Below are 22,227 nucleotides of genomic sequence, written 5' to 3'. Positions count from 1 at the left end.
ATGCGGCCTTACTGTTTTACCCTGCACAGCTCCATTGAAGTGATTGGGATAATATAGAAAAGGATTCAGCTGTAAATTAGCACTGTGACCCCTTTATATTCAGGATAGGTGGTGGTCCCAAGGGTCATACCCCTCAGTGATCATACGGTGATGTCGTATCTCACTGCATCCCCTACCACTTGCTTCCCACCAAGTTAGACTTTCCTGAAAGCCACCATTTTGGAGATTTAGGACCTAGGTTCTTAAAGGGGTTATCTCATGATTAATGTAAAAAATGAAAATCAGACATCATATAGGACATGACAATCTCTTCCTAACAGCTAGAACCGGCCCTGGACCTGACATGGATTCAGAGATCTCCACATTCATTGTTCCAGTTGCTCAGTTAGATTTGTTCAAGTTGGCAGTTCAAGAGTTGTGTCCTTCCTTAGGGTGTGTCCTTTCTGCAGCAGCTGTCACAGCTTCTAACAGAAGACAGGGCGGTAGCAGTAGAAGGATGCAACTGAGCATGTGCGTCCACCTCAGCAAGGTAGACAGAGAAATAAGGAAAAGAACAAACAGCAGATGGCGCTATGCAGATAGATTTTATTGAATAACCAAGTGGGTAGGCTAAATAATTAATTACATGCAATTGCAAAAGTATTCACATCCCGGAGCTGGTTTTAAAAAAGTAGAATATTTTTCATGGGACAACCCCCTTAACCTGTGGTCTGTGGACTGGCATGGTGGCTGTGTTTTTTTTCCATTGAATTAATGAATGCACCCTGCAAAGCCAGATGGTCATTCGACAGTCGCGCTTGAACAGCATATCGCCTGTTTTAGACAGAGGGGGGGGGGGGGGGAACTAGGGTGATTGATGAGCTGAGCAATGTATGCACAAATTTAGTAAAAAATAGGCATAGACCATAGGCAGACAGCTCAGCCTGAGTGCTGCAAACACAAAACGGTTGCATATTTTTAATAATTCATTATGATGACACCTCAATTGTGGCCAATTTACCACCGAAAAACAATAGATTCTTTTGCAACATTTTTTTCTGAATACTGTCCAGTTTGTTCATAATCTGTCTTCTCTTTCTGTCTCTGTTCTATCTCTCTTCCTAGAATTCCCTAAATCCATGATACATTAGCCGGGTGTATTCTGTAACATAATTCCTCTGCAGCAGATCAAACATCCCATTGTTCGGTGGTTATATAACGGTGATTAGCCGGGAAATATTGAGACATTTAGCAGGAAATCACCGCCTGTTTATATCATGAACTGGAGAATATGACACCTAATATGAGCACAATCTGTACTCACACATCTCAGATGTGTACGTTAAGTCTGCTGAGGTCATGTACTTCCCTTTAGGCCCTATCCATAGGACCGTATTTTTCATATGCGTGCTATATGCATTTTTTATCGATTAAACACTGACACATTCATTTCTATGGGCCATTGCACACACCTATATTTTTGCAGATCCATGGTTTGCGAAGCATGTGTGAATGTGCAGCAAGCCCTGCAGAGAATGGGAGTGATAGTGGCCCTGATGAAGGAATATGGAGGCAGGTTGGATGGCTGCAATTTAGCATTTGTATTGTACTGACCTAGTAGTAGTCTGGGTGATGGGTGTCTTAGCCGTAGTCCCTCACCTTACAGCAGTGTCTTTTAATGCTGATAGTAGCTGCTTACTCTCCTGTCTGTCTTCTCAAGGATTTACTTGAGGCTGTATTTATTCTTTTTGGAGAATCCTTCTTAGGAGCAGGAGTTCAGCAGTGTGCTTCCTCTCCTCATTCAGGTTGCTCTGGAACTCCCCCTCTTGGCAGGAAGTAGGACCAGCTCACTCGTATCACGAGAGGAGAAACAGGGTGGTTAGCCCCGTTCCTTGCCAACCATAGCTCTCCATTCCTTACTGGTACAAACAGCCAGATACATATAAAATACATAACAATATACGATTGTAGTTGGAGTCATGCTCATGGTCTTGTGTATGAGACCTAAATCTACAAAGTTTCTCGACTGTACAAACATAACTCTGTAAAGCTATACGGACATCTACAGTAGATTTTAAATAAAGCCATGCCTTTTCGTGCTCATACGCTGTCAATTGCTGTCGACTACATGTGTTGTTAGTGGGGAGAGGGGAGTAAAAAAACAAAAGGATCAGGCGTAAAATTTAGCAATCCTTCCTTCTCCGAACATCATCTTGGGGGTGAGTGCAGATGTACGTGTCCACATAAGATAGTCGGCCAGTCCAGCTGAAATCAGCTTGTTTGAACACATTATCTCTTGAGTATATGGAGGTCTTAGAGGTGTACTACAGCCCTATAAAGGAAGCTGTGCCGTGGCCTGCAAATGGGTAAAAAAAGTTTATAGTGACCTCACCAATCCCCCTCAGTTTCTGATGGTGCCCGGTCCACATAGCGCTCGACTTCCTGTTGTTGTCTTGACACAGCAGGAAATGGTTGGGAATGCTGGTCAGCCAATCAGTGGCTGAGGCAAGTCATTGTTGCAGCCAGTGATTGGCTGAGTGGCATTTCGAGCCATTTCCTGCTGTGTCGAGATAGGAGCAGAGCGTCTGCTGTAGCTTCTCTGTTTGAATCAGTCCCAGAGCTGAGTCACCTGATTCTCATACAATATGTCCTCTGAACAGATCATTTTCCTCCTCAAAAATTGAAATACTATGATGTTTTCAGGTGGTGACTTGGATGACAGGAGTTTGTGTAAGGCCTCATGCACACGGCCGTTGTTTTGGTCCGCATCCAAGCCGCAGTTTTGGCGGCTCGGATGCGGACCCATTCACTTTAATGGGGGCTGCAAAAGATGCGGACAGCACTCCGTGTGCTGTCCGCATCCGTTGCTCCGTTCCGTGGTCCGCAAAAAAAATATAACCTGTCCTATTTTTGTCCGTGTTTGGCGGACAAGAATAGGCAGTTATATCAATGGCTGTCCGTGCCGTTCCGCAAATTGTGGAACGCACACGGACGCCATCCGTGTTTTGCGGATCTGCAATTTGCGGACCGCAAAACACACAACGGTTGTGTGCATGAGGTCTAAGGGCTCATTCACACAAACGTTTTTTGCATTCCGTATACGGGCCATTTTTTGCGTTCCGTATACAGAACCATTCATTTCAATGGTTCCGCAAAAGAAACGGAATGTACTCTGTATGCATTCCATTTCCATATTTCCGTTTTTTCATTCCGTTGAAGGATAGAACATGTCCTATTATTGCCCACAAAAAGTAAATGGGTCCGCAAAAAAAGGAACACATACAGAATGTACTCCGTACGTCTTCCGTGCCCGTTCTGTTTTTGCGGAACCATCTATTGAAATGTTATGCCTAGCCCAATTTTTTCTATGTACCGTATTTTTCGTCCTATAAGACGCACCGGCCCATAAGACGCACCTAGGTTTTAGAGGAGGACAATAAGAAAAAATATATTTTGAACCAAAAGTTGTGCTTTTGGTGGGTTTTGATCTAATGGTGGTCTGTGGATGACACTATTATGGGGGATCTTTGGATGGCACTGTTATGGGGATCTGTGGATGGCACTGTTATGGAGGGATCTGTGGATGGCACTGTTATGGAGGGATCTGTGGATGGCACTGTTATGGGGGGATCTGTGGATGACACATATATAGCATCTTATATCAAATGATAGTGTTGTCCATTATGATATGTGGGGTAAATATGGACATGTGAGATAGTGATCACACTGGTGCGATTGGAGAGCGTTAGAGACCAAAGACTACTGGGGAGGTGATCCAGTGCTAGTGGATTTTCTGCTTATTATTTCTATATTGTTATCCACAATATGTAGGATTAAATGTTAAGATCATGTGTTTAATATTAATATTCCTAGCAGATCGTGTTACTTTTCTAGAGAGGTGGTGCTACTGGATTTTCTATTTATTATTTATTAATTATTATATTTACAATATGTGAGATTAAATGTTGAATTCATGTGAAGTGAATGCATTTAGTATTAATGTTCCTAGAAGATCAATATGTTATATGTTTCACGTTACTCATATTCACCTTCTTGTCTTTTTATCCAGGTTCAAATGTGGAGGACTAGTGATGTAGAGGTTAGTGGAGAAGGTATGGACGGGAGCCTGCCCAGGAGGGGAGATCGAGATGCTGGTAGACAGCCTGACCTCGATGTCCCATCCCAGATTGGCACCCGCCCCAGAGTATCTACAGGAAACCGAAAATCTCCAATTCCGCATTGAGGCCAGCTGGAATCAAGGTATCAAATTCAAAAATTCTTCTTGATTCGATTCTGGACATGTTCATTATGTGATTGCCACCTCTCCAATGTCTTCGGACCTTTTCGAGGGCCCCAAATTTTAGAGTAGAGGGATCACTGAGTTGTGATGATCTTTATAATGTCTGGACACTGAATGTAGATCGAACCCTTTCCTGATATTGGCCATGTGTTCTGCGATCCTCTTTTTCAGGGGACGTTTCGTGCGTCCCACATATTGTTTATAGCATGGGCATTCCATTATATAGATAACGTCAGTAGAGTCGCAGGTGAGGGCATCTTTGATTTGAAATTTGTATGTGTTGTGTATGTGTGAGTGGATGCAATCTCCGTTGTTTTCTTCGCGAAAAATGTTGTATTGCAATTGTTACATTTACCACATCTATGGAAGCCCTTGGATGTGAGCCAATTGGATGCATTAGATGGGACTTTTAAATTTCTCTTGGTTGTAGTTGCTACCTTCAGGCCTAAATTTGCCGCTTTAGTGTAGGTTATCTGTGGCTTTTTGGTTAGGATGGGTCCAATTGTTTTGTCTTTCAGGAGATGGGACCAGTGTCTGTTAATTATTGTCTCAATTGTTTTGTGGTGGGCATGAAATGGTAGGATAATGCGAAGTGTGTCTTCTTGTCTTGGTGGTTTGTCACTGGGTGTAAAGAAATATCTCCTGTCCATGGATCTCACTTTTTCTAAAGAGTCGATGTGGTAAGCTTTATTTAAAAATTCTTGTTTTAGTTTTGTGGCCTCGAATTCAAATTGGTCATTATTTGTACAGTTACGTTTTAACCTTCTGAACTGGCTTGTAGGGATATTGATTAGCCACCTAGGGAGGTGGCAGCTGGTGTATAGAAGGTAACTATTTTTCATTACTCGTTTTTGATTGAAGTTTAACATTTTAACTTATTGTTGTCTACGTAGATTGATAAATCTAAAAATTCTACATTGGTTCTACTGGTATTGATAGTGAATCTTAAATTTCTGTCGTTAATGTTGATTCCCTGTATAGGTGTTGAGGGAGTCTTCCGTACCCTGCCAAATGAACAATACATCATCAATGAATCTTCTCCATAGTATTAGATTACTTCCCAAATGTGGTTAGATGACATCTTCCTTCCACTGGGCCATAAAAATGTGGATTTCCTCCAGGTGTGGGAGGAAACTGGTGTATTTGGAGGAAACCAACGTAAACATGGCAAGAACATACAAAATCAATGCAGATGTTGCACATGGTTGTCTTTGAACCTTGAACCTTGGACCCCAGTGCTGCAAGGTACCAGTGCTAACCACTGAGCCACTATGCTGCCTATTACAACATGTGGGTATTAATGGGGCACTCTCACTGTTTTGAGGGCAAGAAGAGGCATTTTCGCCTAGTAACTTAGTAAGGGCACTAAGTGAGCACATTTACTTAATGAGGACACTACCAATGTATGGAGGACACTAAGAAGGTACATTTACTAAGTAGGGGTGTAAAGGGGATCACTTGCTAAATTGGGGGCACTACTGCTGACTAATACATAATTAGATTTTTAGCTCCACTGGGGGCAGCAAGTGGTGAAACTGTAAAGTGCTAAGGAATATGTTGGCACCATGCAAGAAACTAAAATAAGTAACAGTGTACTGTAAGCAAGCCCAAAAACAGTAAAAGTCTCCTTTAGTGCCCCGCCATAGCCATAATGCCTCTTAAGTATGCTCCAAACTAGTGAAAGAGATGTTTGTGAAGGTTCTATTTCATCCAGGTCATGGTATATCAGTAGTAACAGGTCAGAACAACTGGACTTGTAATTTTTCTTGAAGACATTTCGCTAGTCATCCAACAGTTTTTCTCAGGATAACGTGTACCAAAAATCTCTGGCATTCAATACTGTTGACTCATGCACCAGTCACTGATTCATGCTGACTGAAGCATGAGTCACCAGTATTTAGTGACGGAGATTCTTTGTGTAAGTTGTGAGAGCGAGAGAAATAAGAGAATGTAAATGAATGGACCGAAGCTCACTGCATTTGCTTGCTTAAAATTTTATTTAATTAGCCTGACAGATGAAATGGTTCCATAGAAGAAAACAGGCATATAAAGGCTTAGCATTTTCAGATGTGTGGCTCTTGATCTATACGAGTTAGTTAAATCACATGAAAAAGGTTGTCCACATATGAACACATTTTTTAGTTCACAGATAATTTAGGCCTATTTCCCACTGACGGCATAGTTCCGGCAGGTTGTTCCAGCAGAGAGTAGCCTGCCGGACCTATCTGCATCCAATATTGTCAGATGTTCCTGAAATGCCCACCGGCCCCGTTGACTATAATGGATGATCCGACCACTATCTGGCATATATGCCGTGATTCGACTGGACAAATATGGCTGTGTGCCAGAACTATGCTGGCAGTGTGAAACAAGCCTTACATGAAAAATCAAGTCGCTTTGTAAGTACATTACAGATGTGCCCTTGTGTGTTGTCATTTTTGTAGAACATTGACAAAATGGGGGTGTAATACATACAAAGATTTCCATTTTAAAATCTCATCTTTGCCCCTGAATTATTATCTTGTACTGATGCTGTGTTATAGCCTGTATTATACTCAAGAGCTGCATTTGCAATTCTGCTGGCTCAATTGCTGGCTGAACATGCTTATTAAAAGATACACTCCTACTGGTTCTACTAAGCCAGGCATGGCCAATCTGCGGCTCTCCAGCTTTTGTAAAACTACAACTCCCACCATGCCCTGCTGTAGGATGATAGCTGTAGGCAGTCTGGGCATGGTGGGATTTGTAGTTTGGCAACAGCTGGAGAGCCTCAGGTTGGCCATCCCTGTACTAAGCTCTTAAAATGCAGTAGGATGTCTCATTTTCCAGATATCACATTACTGTACAATGTCTAGTGTGAAGCAGACACATCCCACAACAGAAAATGCCAGTGCAAGCTCTTTGTAGACACTGAGCAAGGGGGCTATGCTTGTCATTTACCACCAGTAAAGTATGACTATGCATTTGGAAAGAGATTTGGTGACTTTTTGTGTAGATTAATTCCATGTAAACTGTAAAATAATGCTCAAAGACAAACTCACAATATTAGAATCTAAGCTGCAAAGGTGTTGTGTGAGGCCTAAAAAAAATTAGAGGTGGTCGGGCATGGTCTCAATTAGAGATGAGCGAATCGAATCCCACAAAGTGGAATTCGATCAGAATTTCAGGATAAATTCGATTCGCCTCGAAGCCGAATTTCCTTGTGCTTCGTGTTAGCGAATCGATTTAACCTGAAATAGTGTAAAAAACAAAAATTCATACTTACCTCCTCCATTTGCTTGCGACGGGCCGCCAGCCGCCATCTTGATTAAAGATCGTGGCTGAAATCACGTGCGTGGTGACGTATGAGGTCACCACGCCGGCCGGCGTGATGAAGTGATCTCGCGCCGTGTGAGATTTCGCTCCAGATCTTCAAGCAAGATGGCAGCAGCCGGCCCTTCTCGAGCAAATAGAGGCGGTAAGTTTGATAAAAAAATTTAAATGTTAATTTCACACTCATGTATGAACGCGGCATCTGAGGAATACAATGACAGGGGGCGGCGCTATCGCAGCTCCCTCTCATTGCACTCGCTACTTACAAAAAATGCTCTTCGTGATGAAGTAATTCGTCACAAAGCAAATTTTTTTTAAAAAATTGGCGAATCAGCCGAATCGAACTTTTCATAAATTCGCTCATCTCTAGTCTCAATATAAAAAATAAATAAATCACCAGTCATCTGGACGGAGCGCCTCGTTGTCACCGTTGTGGCTCCCGCCACCTGCCACTTCAGGCCCCACTTTAGCGGTCATGAGCCGTTACTGCACACATCACTGCGGAAGCCATTGATTGTCCGTCGGCATTGACATGCATGTAGACAGCGAGGACGGCAACCATGGTGCTAGGATGCTACGAGCAGGTGAGTGGTGTTTTTTTTCCTTACTTTTAAGACCATACCCGGCCACCTCTGAATTTTTTTTTTAGTTCTCAGACAACTGCTTTAAGAATAGATGAAAGATTAGTCATCATTAAGAGTCATAATTCAGTGTTCATTCAGGTAGAGTTCCTGTTTTCCCTAGGACAGTCTTAAAGGCTATGTCCACCTGTATTTTCCATTTTTTGGTTTCTTTTTTTGTCTTCAATGCATGAAAATTTGTAAAAGAATCAACTTTTCTAATAGTCTTCAGTTCTTCCCAACATTTTGTGCATACAGATCCCATGCAGATCTATTCAACTCCATGGTAAGAGACTGCAAACAATCCCTGTTTAGGCTTATCCCCCGGTCATACTACGTTCTATCTCGTCTTTACTACATGCTAGCATACGATGGCTATGTTAGAAAGAAAGTGGGGAACAGACAGACGGTAGTACGACTGCAAGATTGGATTCATTTATTGTATGTTTATTCTAATCTCCAGAACATTAGTTGACTTACACAGTTAGGACAATATTGGGGTATAGGATGGTTTCATAGTTGTCCTGCTTTTGACCAGGTGTCCTCAATGTCCTAGTGGGAAACATGGAAGACCTATTCTGCAATGAACACTCTGTGGAGGTGTGGACTCATATGGTTATATTCGAGCCTTATCTTTTTGAGGAGGTGCAAAAAAGAGGTCGTAGTTGACCAAGTAGCCATCATTGTACATGTAGAGCTTATGATTGTTGGGATTGTAGGACAGACTCTGCACTTTCTCCTTTGGTTTTTCCAGAGGAATGCTCAGCCACCCTTCCTTCTGAGTTTTTGTATCATACATGTAAAATATCTCTTCTCTTCTTGTGCTGATGGCTCTAGTAACGTACAAGACACCACACACCATGAATGCGTTGGTGACTGCTGGCTTGTACTGGGCAGTGGTCCAGGTCTGTTTTACTGCAAGAGATATGGGATCTATTTTACTGATAACAATATTTCCAGCATTTGCTTCAGTAGAATAAATTGCCCATAAGCCTTCTTCATCACCGGCCATGTCAATGTCTTGGTACGCTGAGGACGAGTAGGAGAACCGATTGTTGTAAGCAGCATTAGGGAGAGTTACTGAGAGTTCCAATATAGCGGCATGTGGATTGTATCTGCATATGTTTTGATTGTTGTAGCAGTTATAGTACATTTTGCTATTAAACATAATCAATCCGCTACCTTGTCCAGATTGTGATGTACTGATGCCTCTGGCAATGGCATGTTGATAAATCAGGAGATCATTATATTTATTGTAGATGTGTAAACCATTCATTAACCTTGCATCTGTACTAAGAGGAGCCACCCACTGAATATCCTGATTAGATCCTGCCATTGAATCTGCTCCCCATCCACCATATAGGTAGCCGGGTCCTCCATAATTCAGTTGTACTACAAATGGTTTACTGATGTTTGTAATCGATCCATGTTCACAGGTACCTGCATGATAAAAAAAAAAAATGTAATTTTGAAGCATTATCAGTAACAACTTCTGTTGTAGAATTTATGGTGATTAGAAATCCCTGAAATCCATATGTTAGAGAACTTGGCATAGTACAGTGGACAAGCTTGATGTTGTCTATTGGAAGAAAGCACCTACGCTTTCCTTCCTTTAAAGGGGTATTCTTCTTCTGGCCTAATGAATAGAGAGGTTACATTAGTAGCAATCTCCATTCACTGCTATTGGACCTAATAAAACCTTCAGACATTCTTGAATGGAGAAGTATGTGCAGTCATCTACGCATTCTTTCTCGACCTGGTGGTGGTGGGTAGAGATGGCCTTGCGGTTCGCCCCGGTGGTCGTTTCGCGGCGAACTTTGCTTGTTCGCGGTTTGGCGAACAAGCAAACATATGGCGATGTCCGCCGGCGCCATATTATTTTGCATTGTGCCGAACGTTGACCCATGACACAACCATCAGGTGGTCCCTATTACGTTTTTACATAGATTCCTACGGTGGAAGGAATCAACTTGGGACGTGCACCCACAAACGGTATTGGAATAACTATTTGCAACTGGTGTGATATACATGTTGCCCCCCCCCCCCAAAAAAAAAAAAAATGATTGAGGGGTGTGATATACCTAGAATATACCTTCTAATATAGAAAGTAAACTGTCTGTCCCAAAAAAAAGTCGCCGCCTGGATTTAACTAAGCAAATAGTTATGAGCCTTCTATTGGATAATTACTGCATAGGCGATTATCTTTCAGCTGGCAACAAGTTATTTAACCCCAACTGGTGCAATGAGCTGCTTCTCATTTCTTAAACAACCATGTCGAAAGACACATCTCGTGTATTTGTATTGTGCAGCAGTTGTATGCGTTTCTGCTGAGATACCGCAGCTAGAAGGACAAACGCTATTGGAATAACTAATTGCAACTGGTGTGATATACCTGTTGCCCCCCAAAAAAACGGATTAAGGGGTGCGATACACTGGCTTTCACCAAATATTGATTGAGGCCTGCTATACACCGGCTTCCACCAAATATTGATTAAGGGGTTTGATATACCGGCTTCCAGCAAATACTCATTAAGGGGTTCTATATACCTGTTTCCACAAAATACTGATAGAGGGGATTGATATACCAGCTTCCACCAAATATTGATTGAGGCCTGCAATACACCGGCTTTCACCAAATGTTGATTAAGGGGTTTGATATACCAGCTTCCAGCAAATACTCATTATTGGGTTCTATATACCTGTTTCCACAAAATACTGATAGAGAGGATTGATATATCGGCTTCCACCAAATATTGATTGAGGCCTGAAATATACCTGCTTCCACAAATACTGCTCTTCTATAGGGACTTTGTCACAGGGTCACTTTGAAACTGACAGGCAGAGGAAGAGGCAGGCCATTCTGCAGGGGTGGTAGCGGTCGGACAGGTTCACCAGGCAGGAGCCTAAGTAGGAAGTTGGAGAAGTTGGAGGTGATTACGTCAAAGGACGCACCAGAATTGATTGAGTGGCTCACTCAGCCTTCCACTTCTGCATCCTCCTCATCCTCTGTATCTTCACCCTCCTCACTCTCTGCTGTGTGCACCCCCAAAGACACCACTACCACCACCATAGCCCCTCCACTGGAGTCAGAGGAATTATTTTCCCATCCATTCCTAGACCTTACTAATGCAGAGCCATTCTTGGCATCAGATCAGGAAGAGGAGGTAGCACCGGCTGCCACCCAGTGGTCTGACGACAGTTCCCAGATCAGCCCAAGGAAGGTGGTCCCCGCTGTTGCTTCCTACTCCGAGATCTCTAATGTCAGTGGTGGTGAAGGTGACGTGTCGATGGATGTCACGTGGGTGCCCACATGAGAGGAAGAGGAGGGGAGTTCAGAGGGAGAGACAGAGCAGCAGATAGGGGTAGAAGGAGGAGAAGCAGGCAGAGGAGGCAAAAAGCAGACTGCAAGTGTATCTGGAGCGAGCCATCCACCATGCACGATCACATCTGGCGCTCCCAGGACGCCGGAACATGGCTCCGCAGTGTGGGCTTTTTTTAACGTGTCAGCTGCTGACTATAGTGTTGCCATCTGCAGCCTGTGCTGTCAACGCATAAGTCGCGGTAAGTCCAACACTCACCTAGGGACGACCACTTTAAGAAGGCACCTGGCCTCCCATTACCGAGCCCAGTGGTAGCAACACCGTCAGATCCCAAAAAGCCACACTCCCGGCGCTCCATGTCCTGCCTCTTCTCCTTCTCCTCTCTCCTCCCATTTGTCCTCCACTCCACCTTCGACGTGCCAGTTGAGACGTTGCCATGCGTTGTGCTGCGGCTGTTGTGCCTGGAAGCCAATAGCCACACCGGTCCTGCACTGCTGATCAGTGGCTAACCCCGTTCAATTTGACAGTTGGTAAAGTGGTGTGCGACAATGGTGCCAATCTGATGAGCGCACTAAAACATTGCAAAATGACACACGTCATGCATGGCACATGTCCTGAACTTAGTCGTGCAGCGATTCGTTGCTAAATACCCCGGGGTCCAGGACGTCTTTCGGAAAGGCCATAAAAATCTCTGGCCATTTTAGAAGATCTTACACGGCCATGGCTCGCCTTGTCTGATTTGTGACAGCCCGACGCGCTGGAACTCCACCTTGTATATGCTTGATAGGCTGCTCCAGCAGCAACATACCGTTAACGACTACCTGTATGAATTCTGCAGCAGGACAGGTTCTGGGGAGCTTGGTTTCTTTTCACCGCGCCAGTGGCTGCTCATGCGCGATGCATGCAGACTTCTGCTGCCATTTCATGAGATCCCCAAACTGGTCAGTCGCAGCCAGGGCACTATCAGTGATATTGTGCCTTAAGCCGTCAAGGAGCAGGAGCTGGAAGATGAGGAAGTCGCAATGCTGAATGAATTCCCAGGGGGGCTACTCCATCTGAGACAAGTCAGCAAGAGTCTGAAGAGGAGTCAGAGGAGGATGGTGCCTGGGGGGAGGAGGAGGAGCAAGAAGAGCAGGCTTTAATCTTTTCGGGGATCCCTGGTGTTGTCCGTGGATGTGGGGAGGAGACCGAGGACGAAATTCTCCTGGGCGATGAGCAGGAGCCAGGACGCTCCACTGCTTCCAATTTAGTGTAAATGGGGGCCTTCATGCTCCAGTGTTTGAAGAGGGACCCCTGTATAAAAAGCATAAATGGCAAGGACCAGTACTGGTTGCAAACACAAAATGGCGGACATGTTACCAGCATCACAGAGGGCTGTCACAATGCAGCATTTCCAGGCCTTGCTGCGAGAGATGCTGCATTCTGCTGTTGTGGGCGCTGGCAGAGGAATTTCCACCCACAGAGAAACAGTTGCGGGTACCAATCCTACCGCGCATGAAAGAAGAGGGCGGTTTGAAGATGTGTTGGTCACTTCGGATATGAGATCATTCTTGCAGCCAACCCATCGACAGCCGCCCTCCAGATCCAGCCTCAGGGAACGCCTAGACCGACAGATGTCCGACTACATCGGGTTAACGGCCTATGTGGACGCTCTGAGAAGCGAGGAACCCCTGGACTACTGGATGTGCAAGCTTGACCTGTGGCCAGGGCTGCCACAATTTGCCATGGAACTCTTGGCTTGCCCCTTGTCGAATGTTATGTCTGAAAGGACGTTCAGCGCAGCAGGGGAAATCGTGACCGATAAGCGTACTCACTTAGCTCACGATAGTGTGGACTACCTCACATTTCTAAAAATGAATGAGGTGTGGATCTCGGAGGAATTCAACAACTGTGACGACCACGTTTAATTGAATTTTCTCATGCCAGCCAACACATATCCGCCACCACCCAGAACAAAGAATGGTCCCTGTCTTATGTAAATACAGCGGCATAAAAGGCCTTTTCTGTCCGGTGAATGCCTAATGTTTGGGGCCTGTAGTCCACTGGCCTGCAGTAAAATTGGTATCCAATGACCATCTAATATACCTCCAGCCACATAATCACTTGATGTTTTCTGTCCGGTGAATGCCTAATTGTTAGGGCCTCGAAGGAATTCAACACCTGTGATGACCACGTGTTATTGAATTTCACCTATTATCATTTGGGGTTTATTCAAGAGGGGGGATTTCGTTAGACATGTTTTTAATCCAATTTTATATTTTTAGTTCTTTTAAACATATGTATTTGACATGTATTTGTACTGGCCTGCATTAAAATTGATATCCAATGACCAACTAATATACCTCCAGCCACATAATTACTTGATCTTTTCTGTACAGTGAATGCCTAATTATTGGGGCCTCGGAGGAATTCAACAACTGAGATGACAACGTGTTATCGAATTTCACCTATTATCATTTGGGGTTTATTCAAGAGGGGGGATTTCGTTAGACATGTTTTTAATCCAATTTTATATTTTTAGTTATTTTAAACATGTATTTGACATGTATTTGTACTGGCCTGCAGTAAAATTGATATACAATGACTGTCTAATATACCTCCAGCCACATAATCACTTGATCTTTTTTGTCCGGTGAATGCCTAATGTTTAGGGCCTGTATTCCACTGGCCTGCAGTAAAATTGATGTCCAATAACCGTCTAATATACCTCCAGCCACATAATCACTTGATCTTTTCTGTACAGTGAATGCCTAATGTTTGGGGCCTGTACTCCAGTGGGCTACAGTAAAATTGTTATTCAGTGACCGCATAATGTACCTCGAACCACATAATCACAATTTATTTTATGTCAGGTGAATGCCTGGCTTTGACTCTGGCTTGTTCTAATGTCATGTTCCCCGTATGCTTCCCATCTGTTAGGTCTGCAACCTGTGAGCTTGCACCTGTTTTCTGCTGTCTTAAAGGGGTTTTCTGGGTTCAGAGCTGAACCCAGACATATCCATTTTTACTCAGGCAGCCTCCCTGACTTAAGCATCGGAGCATGAACCGCTCTGATGCTCTCCTTTGCCATGCGCTGAATAGAGCAGGGCAAAAGCTTTTTAAGGAGTTCCGGTGAAGAACTGGGCTCTCCTTAGGACTGCCACGGTGGCACTGATGGGCGGACTTTAGCGCTTCCCTACCCTGTAAAATGGCTAGGGCAGTGTTAAAGCCAGCCCTTTAGAGCCAGTGACGTCACTGAACACACTGCTGGGCGGAAGCCTCCGGCCGGCAGTGTGTTGTGGTAAATGAAAGAGCCTTTGACCTGCGCGATCCTGCACAGGGCAATTGAGAGCATCGGAGCATGAAATGCTCTGATGCTAACATTAGGCGGGCTGCCTGGGGGAAATTATGGGTATGTCCTGGTTCAGCTCTGAACCTGGACAACCCCTTTAATGTAACTTGGGCCCCTAGCAGCCAAGTTTAACTGGCCTTGTGATGGGCTCTGGTGAACACTTAGGTGTAGATTTAGATCTACTAACTGGATTGGTAAAGGAAGATAGGTAGCAGATGCAGAGTTTGCTGGACAGTGATCCTGTATTTCTTACCTCTGTACTCATAACATCTCCTTTACGATAATTGCCCCTTTCATTGACCTGTGTAAAGGGGCCTTTACATGGGACGATACATGGGCCAATGATCAGAAACATTTGTTATCAGCCTTATAATCTGGGCTTTAATTCATTGTAATAAAAAGTTATGAGAGTTTCTAAGACCTCTTGAAATAAAGAATATTGGTAAATTGTGTAACTCCTGTACAGGGCTGGCTCCAGGTATAAGTGCCTCTTGGGTGACAGAGTCACAGTGGCCACCATGTCAATCCAATTTTTGTCTTAAAAAACTTACAGCATAGTTACCCAGAATGCCGTGGACACCCCAAGCCTAGTGGGTCCTGGCATCTGCCCTGGTTCTGATGTTAGCCTCTACCTCTGCATTGGATTTAGGGTTCTGTATGTGACCACTATAAAGTGCTCCTGTCTTTAACTACTAAAACGGGTGAAGGCATTGCCACATAAAAAGCTAAATGTAAACTTAGCTTTACCAATCATACTACTTTGGCACCTTGACTAAAAGTGGCCATACACATGAGACAAAAGATCGCCAGAATTGCCGACTCTTATGTCTCTTGAAAAACTAGTTCGCAATGGCTGATGACAGACTGTTATCTGCCACAATTGTAATTTGCTCCGCCGGAAAATTATGCCCAATGTTGGCTGAAACTGCATATTAATGGAATGATTGGCCAAATTCAGTTGATCATTTTCCATTGTGCCAGGGACCAGGGAGAGTTTTTTGAAACCTGACTTATTAGTCGGCCAGTTGGGATGTTGCTGGTGGAGTCGTTCATACGAACGATCCCATGGGTGACTAATCATCTGCAATGTGGCCGATCAGTCGTCTCAAGTGTATGGCCAGCTTAAGGATTTTTTAACTCACCATAATTGCCTGGAGGAAGTGAAGGGTTTGGATGAGGTCTTGTTTGGTTCTTTTCACATTCCTCCAACCGTTTTTGCAAGGCTGCAATTTCCCTTCTGATCACTAGAACATTATTCTTGTCATAGATTTCCAGCTGGTTCACTATGATAGAAATGTTACGTATCTGCAACAGACAACACAATACACTGAAACCTATGCACACAGAACATGGTCACCTTGTCGTCACATGAAATTGTAAAGGGATAGTCTAAGTAATAATTTGGGTAAAAATGTCTCAAACTTAGAATTATTGTTCTAATTTTGTAATCTTTAAAACAGTTTGCTTTGGCAATCCGTGACAGAATCAGCTTTGGATTTTTACCATTTGCCGTGTAATCATTGCCTAACTGAATTTGTTATCTTAATTCCTACAATGAATTGAATGTAGCTGTATTTCTAACTGGAAGGGAAAACATAATGTATCCTAAAATCTGTATGATCAGGCAAGTAAAGAAAGTATTTTGAAAGTTTTTCAGTAGCTTGCAGCATGTAATATTGTAAATTTGGTTCAGAAGCAGAAATTGCTTTTAAAATACTAATTGCTCAAACATAACTGTATAACACAGGATACCTGTGCAGAATCGGCATCAGGGGTGCACCCAGCCTTTCTGCTGCCTAAGGCAAAAACTGAAACAACGCTCCCCCCCATGCCAATTTCTTAACCTAACCCCTTTGCCACAATGAAAGAGCTCATTGCCCATGGCCCTTCTTCTGCCCCCCTCTTGCCCATACCTGGTGCTGCCTGAGGCGATCGCCTCACCTGGCCTCATTGGTGGTGCACCCCTGATCGGCATTTACTTTTCTTCTTGTCCTAAGAGGCTGAGTGAAGGTTTATGTGCCGTATGATAGACTACCTTTACATGCTGCACAGACTTGTTTTTGGTTCCCCAATGCTGCAACAGGATTGCACAAAACATCATCATGTTTCATTTTAAAGGGCATTTGTCAGCAGATTTGTATCCATGAAGCTGGCTGACCTGTTGAAAAATGTGTGATGATGTTTTAATATATGCAAATGAGCCTCTAGGAGCAACGGGGGCGTTGTCATTACTTCTAAAGGCTCAGCTCTCTTTGCAGCTGCTGCGCCCTCTCCTCTTTCAATTAATTAAGGAAAAGTCAGGGCCTGGCGTGATAACATTTACGCTGCCTGGTCCTGTCAATCAAAGTGCAGAGGGTGCGGCAGTTGCAGAGAGAGCAGAGCCTCTAGGTGTAATGGTAACGCCCCCTGTTGCTCCTAGAGGATCATTTGCATATAGTAAAACATCAAATTTCTCAGTAATGCGGACACATATAGTACATGGGACCAACACAGATGTCTTCAGCTGCCAAGCGCACATGTAACAGGTCAGCCAGTGTCATAGGTGCAAAACTGCTGACAGATGCCTGTTTAAACAATTTATTGTAATTGAAAATTGGAGAAAATTAATTGGATTGTTACTTGCTCCATTCCTTTACTGAGATAAAGGATTGGGAGGACACCTTATACAGCAGATGGAGATAGGTTTTAACAAAGCAAAAAGTGCACATTCACAATAGTATCCCTACCATAAGATTTAATTTTATTGAAAAACATTTCTATCTTTTCTATCTCCTATCCAGGGGGTGTAACTATAGGGGTGCAAATGTAGCAGTCGCACCCCGAACCTGGTGTCTGATTGGGCCCAAATTCACCCCACCTACATGTTAATGTAGGTGGGGAGCCCTGGTCCAGATTTCACACTGGGGCCCAGTACCTTTAAGTTATGTCTTTGTTCCTGTCCATATCCCTTCTTACCTCCACATACAGAGCTTCTACCAGAACATTGGTGCCATTCATGGAAGATTTCAGCTGCAGTATCAAAGCCTCCATTTCTCTGATCTCCAACTTCACCAGCTCAAACTCCAGCTCAGTGTATGAGAAACCTCCCAACTCCATCACCTCCACGCGTTTGGTCAGGTTAACCAGTCGCTCCATGTAAATAATCAGTGTACTCTCATAGTGGTGGATCTGTAGAGGAAGATGACATTATGGGATGTCCATTCATTGGGAGCAACAGACACTTTGCAGCTCAATGTTGTACAATCATGAATTTGAGACAATAAATTAATTCTAAAGTAGGAACATTATATGCAAAAGAAAGAAATGAGAACTATGGCTAAAAAGCTAATCAACATGGCTTAATGGAGAGGCACAGAGAGCTAGATTTTAGGTGCGTCACAAAGCTTTGGTGGAAAAATGTATGTTCAATTTAAGTTCAAAAATTGTTTTTCCAAAGACTTTGATGCCTCATTAAATCTCTTTTGCTAATGATTCTGTAATTTTAATGTGAACAATGGGAGATATATTTGATTAAAAGGGTTCTCTGGGATTATCATATTGATGGCCTATCCTCAGGATAAGTCATCAATATAGGATCGGTGCGGGACCATTTCCCAACACTCCCTCCAATCAGCTGTTTGAGGAGGAGCTCCAATGAGTGGCGCCGCCTCCTCACAGCTAACCAAGCACAGCGCCATCCAATGGATAGTGACTGTGCTTGGTATTGCACGTCAGCCCAATTGAATGGGACTAAAGTGCAAGTAGGTCATGTGACCAATGAACATGATGTCATATGGCCTGAAGATTTGTGGCCTCTTCAAACAGCTGATTAGTGGAGGTATCGGGAGTCGGACCCCCACCGATCAGATATCGATGACTGATCCTGAAGACCTTTCCCTAAAGGGGTTTTCTATTAATGAACACCCCTTTATAGATTGAAGCTGCTAGTGATTAGCTGACTTTTACTGGTCTGGTGGTGGTGGTGGCGGGAGGGGTGGGGGATTATATTTGAATGGCCATCAATTTGCCTATATGGACTTTGTCCTACGAGAGGGAGAGCTCCTCTTTGTTAGAGGCTCACTGCTGTAGCTAATAAAAGGAGTTTCCTGATCCCCTCTTTTTTGGAAAGATGATGACTTCATGAGACAATATCTTTGAGTGCAAATAGATTGAAGATTTTGGGCTTGAGCAAACTCTTTTCTTGCACTTTCCAAAGTACATAGCTATGACAGTAGACATCTATATCTATTATATTAGGATGCAGTGTGGGTAGTATCCCAAATTCTCTCTATACCTTTGTGATTTGTTGCTGGACACTGATACTCAGGTTTCGGTTGTATATTTCCAAGGTCTCCAAACGATCTGCTGGGAATGTAGAATCTGGGAGAACAACAGAACAATGGCAGACCCCCAGCTCATCCACAGAGCCCTCGAAATTTTGAATCTGTTGAAAAGTGAAAGTGTTAGTGTGTTATTGTGATAAGAAAATATATATGAATTTCATTATTTATACCATGTTTTATATTGAAATTAACTCAAAACAACAAATTGGAAACCCCTTGGGTATTTTTCATTTTAGGCTACTTTCACACTTGCGTTGTTAATTCTGGTTATGAGGTAGGTCCAGCAGAGGATCTCATTTAAACTGATCCGTTTAGATTTTGCACATCAGGATGCATCCGTTCTGTAAGGGTCCATTCACATGTCCGCAATTTCGTTCTGCATTTTGCGGAACGGAATTGCGGACCCATTCATTTCTATGCCCGGATACAGAATTGTGGACCCGCAATTCCGTTCCCGAAAAAAATAGAACATGTCCTATTCTTGTCCGCAATTGTGGACAAGAATAGGCATATTCTATTAGTGCCGGCAATATAACAATATACACTGAGGTTCTCATCTGTCTCTCAAAATTCTGATACTTGTAGCCATCTTGAAGGTGTAAAGGAGAATCTGTCTTCTACTGAACACTGAAGATGTCTAACTGTAAGGATCCATTCACACGTGTCTGCAAAACACGGAGACCGGAAATGTGCGTTCCGCATTTCGCAGTCCGTACATCGCCGGCACTATAATAGAAAATGCCTTTCCTTGTCCGCAGTTGCGGACAAGAATAGGACATTTTCTATTTTTTTACGGGAACGGAATTGTGGATCCGGAAGTGCGGATGCGGACAGCAGATAGTGTGCTGTCTGCATCCGTTCTGGCCCCATTGAAAATGAATGGGTCCACACCCGTTTCGCATAATTGCGGAACGGATCCGGACCATTCATACCGACGTGTGAATGGACCCTAAGGCCCTATTCACACATCAGTATTTGGTCAGTGATTTCCATCAGTGATTGTGAACCAAAACCAGGATTGGAGCCTCCAAAGACATAAGGTAGAAGGGAAAGATCTGCACCTATACTACATGCACATGACCGTATGTGTTTGGCCATCCTTTTTTTGTGGATCCATTGTCACAATGCCTAAAACGGACAAGAATAGGACATGTTCTATTTTTTTGCAGGGCTACGGAACGAACATACTGATGCAGACGGCACACGGTGTGCTGTCCGCATTTTTTGCAGACCCATTGAAATAAGTGGGTCCGCATCCTATCCGCAAAAAAAACTGAATGGACACGGAAACAAACAACGTTCGTGTGCATGTAGCCTTATATTGTTTAAAAAAAGTTATTGTCCTTTTTGAGGGATTATTGTTATTATGTATTTAATAAATAATTTTGGGTATCTACATATTGTACGGTTCCTTGCAGTGCCAGGTATTTGAGTGCCCGCCATACCATTACTGTTCTCCAATTTTTTCCTATATCGGCGGAGGGTGCGCTGAGGAGAGTGGCTGAGAAGACTGTCTCTGTATCTTACCGTTAGCCATCTTCACCTTTCAGTAGAGCACTGAAGACAGATTTTTTTTTTAGCAACGCTAAGTTGGAGGGTTGCTAAGGGGACATTTTATTAAAGACTTAACATTTTCCCTAAAAATATATCACACTTAACATGACTGTCCATACACGTTAAAAAAGTGAAATGACAGTTCCACTTTGATATACGTCTAACATATTTTTCAAAACGTTGGCCTCCACCAGATCAGAGATAGAAATATCTGGTTCAGAACCCATGCAAGACAAATAACTTGGTATTCTAGGTCTTTGACTGGCTTTGCTTTTTTTTCCCGCCTTTGGCTTCTTTGGGGATCCCTATCCGATTTACAGCTACAGTTCTGGCTAATAGACTCGGATTATGGCTGGAGTATCTCCCATATGACTGAGAAGGCTCTAGTAGGGCATTTGCATTCTAAACCCAAATGAAGAAAGTTCTGACTCATGATACATAGAAAGAAATAGACACTGCATTGGCATTTCCAGGAGAACTTACCAAGCTGACGGCATGATTCTGGCTGATGCCAAGGAGCAAGATGAAGAAGGTAAACATGGTGTCCTTCTTGCCTTCTATACCGCCAGCTAGTTTTAACCCACTATATATACACCGATGTCTGTACTCCACCCCCTTCGGACATGGTAACTTGCATGTCATAAATGAAATATTCCTGTGACAGATGATAATAAATTGGGTGGTAAAATGTGGGCCAGTTATTGATGTAAACAAGCTAATTACAGGTTTATAGGTTTTAAGGTAGACATATAAAAATTTTAGGATTCAGATCATAAATCATAAATGACATGTTAACCTCATTCTGTGGGTCAGTATGATCGCAGTGATATCAGATTTTTGGAGTTTTTCGTGGTGTGTTTTAATAACTTAAAGAAATAAAGACTTTGAAAAAGTTTTTTTTTTGCACTGTCATATTCTGACCTCCTTAAAAGGGTTTTCCAACTCTGTACAACCTATGAGCTGTTCTCTTTCTGTGGGGATTCAAACTCACAACCTTCTACATTAAAGGCAAAAATCTTAACCACTGAGCTATAGAGCTCCATGTTGAACTGTTACAAATACAGTATATTATGGCTAAAAACCTGAGTAGTAGTTTCCCCTGAATTATGCATTCATGTATATCAGAGGTATCAATATATATATATATATATAGTAATTACATATTTATTTTGTGCCATACATTTTTAACAATTACTAAAAAAATATATAAAATTATACTTTTGTATATGCATACCTAATACAAGAGAAACTTCTATGAGGTTTTTCAGCAATGACTTAGCATTGAGCTCTATAGCCCCATATCAGACCTCAGATCACACTCCCATATTAGACCTCAAATCAGACCCCCATATCAGACCTCAGATCACACCCCCAGCATTTATGTAGAACAGGGTTCAGTAGGGGAGGTTACAGCCTGAGTAATAGGAACTATACTATTACACCTTGCTGCACTGACTGGGGATCCAAATTACCATTATACAGCTCTGTA

The 22,227-nt window shown here is 43.1% G+C and overlaps 1 protein-coding gene across 1 annotated transcript; it reads right to left on the bottom strand.

Annotated features, from left to right (window-relative positions):
* Positions 1–8,827: 8,827 nt before the first annotated feature.
* LOC122946528 (olfactomedin-4-like) lies at positions 8,828–21,278 on the bottom strand. Its single transcript, XM_044306226.1, has 5 exons — positions 21,222–21,278; positions 19,136–19,285; positions 17,818–18,030; positions 16,005–16,167; positions 8,828–9,651 (listed from the first exon to the last, which is right to left on the bottom strand). The coding sequence occupies exons 1-5, from the start codon at positions 21,276–21,278 to the stop codon at positions 8,828–8,830; spliced, it is 1,407 nt and encodes a 468-aa protein (XP_044162161.1).
* Positions 21,279–22,227: the final 949 nt, after the last annotated feature.

The sequence above is a fragment of the Bufo gargarizans genome, chromosome 9 (genome assembly GCF_014858855.1).
Source record: "Bufo gargarizans isolate SCDJY-AF-19 chromosome 9, ASM1485885v1, whole genome shotgun sequence".
Classification (NCBI taxonomy): domain Eukaryota; kingdom Metazoa; phylum Chordata; class Amphibia; order Anura; family Bufonidae; genus Bufo; species Bufo gargarizans.
Note: the sequence above shows the minus strand (reverse complement) of the source record. Positions and strands in the feature narration are given on the sequence as shown.

What these genes read in the sequence shown, in the direction of transcription:
- LOC122946528 (XM_044306226.1), bottom strand. Translation starts at nt 21,278, where the DNA reads ATGTTTACCTTCTTCATCTTGCTCCTTGGCATCAGCCAGAATCATGCC. An exon ending in TAGAAGCTCTGTATGTGGAG is followed by an intron (nt 16,168 to 17,817) that starts GTAAGAAGGGAT and finishes TGTCTGTTGCAG; the next exon opens with ATACGTAACATTTCTATCAT. An exon ending in ACTTCCTCCAGGCAATTATG is followed by an intron (nt 9,652 to 16,004) that starts GTGAGTTAAAAA and finishes TTTATCATGCAG; the next exon opens with GTACCTGTGAACATGGATCG.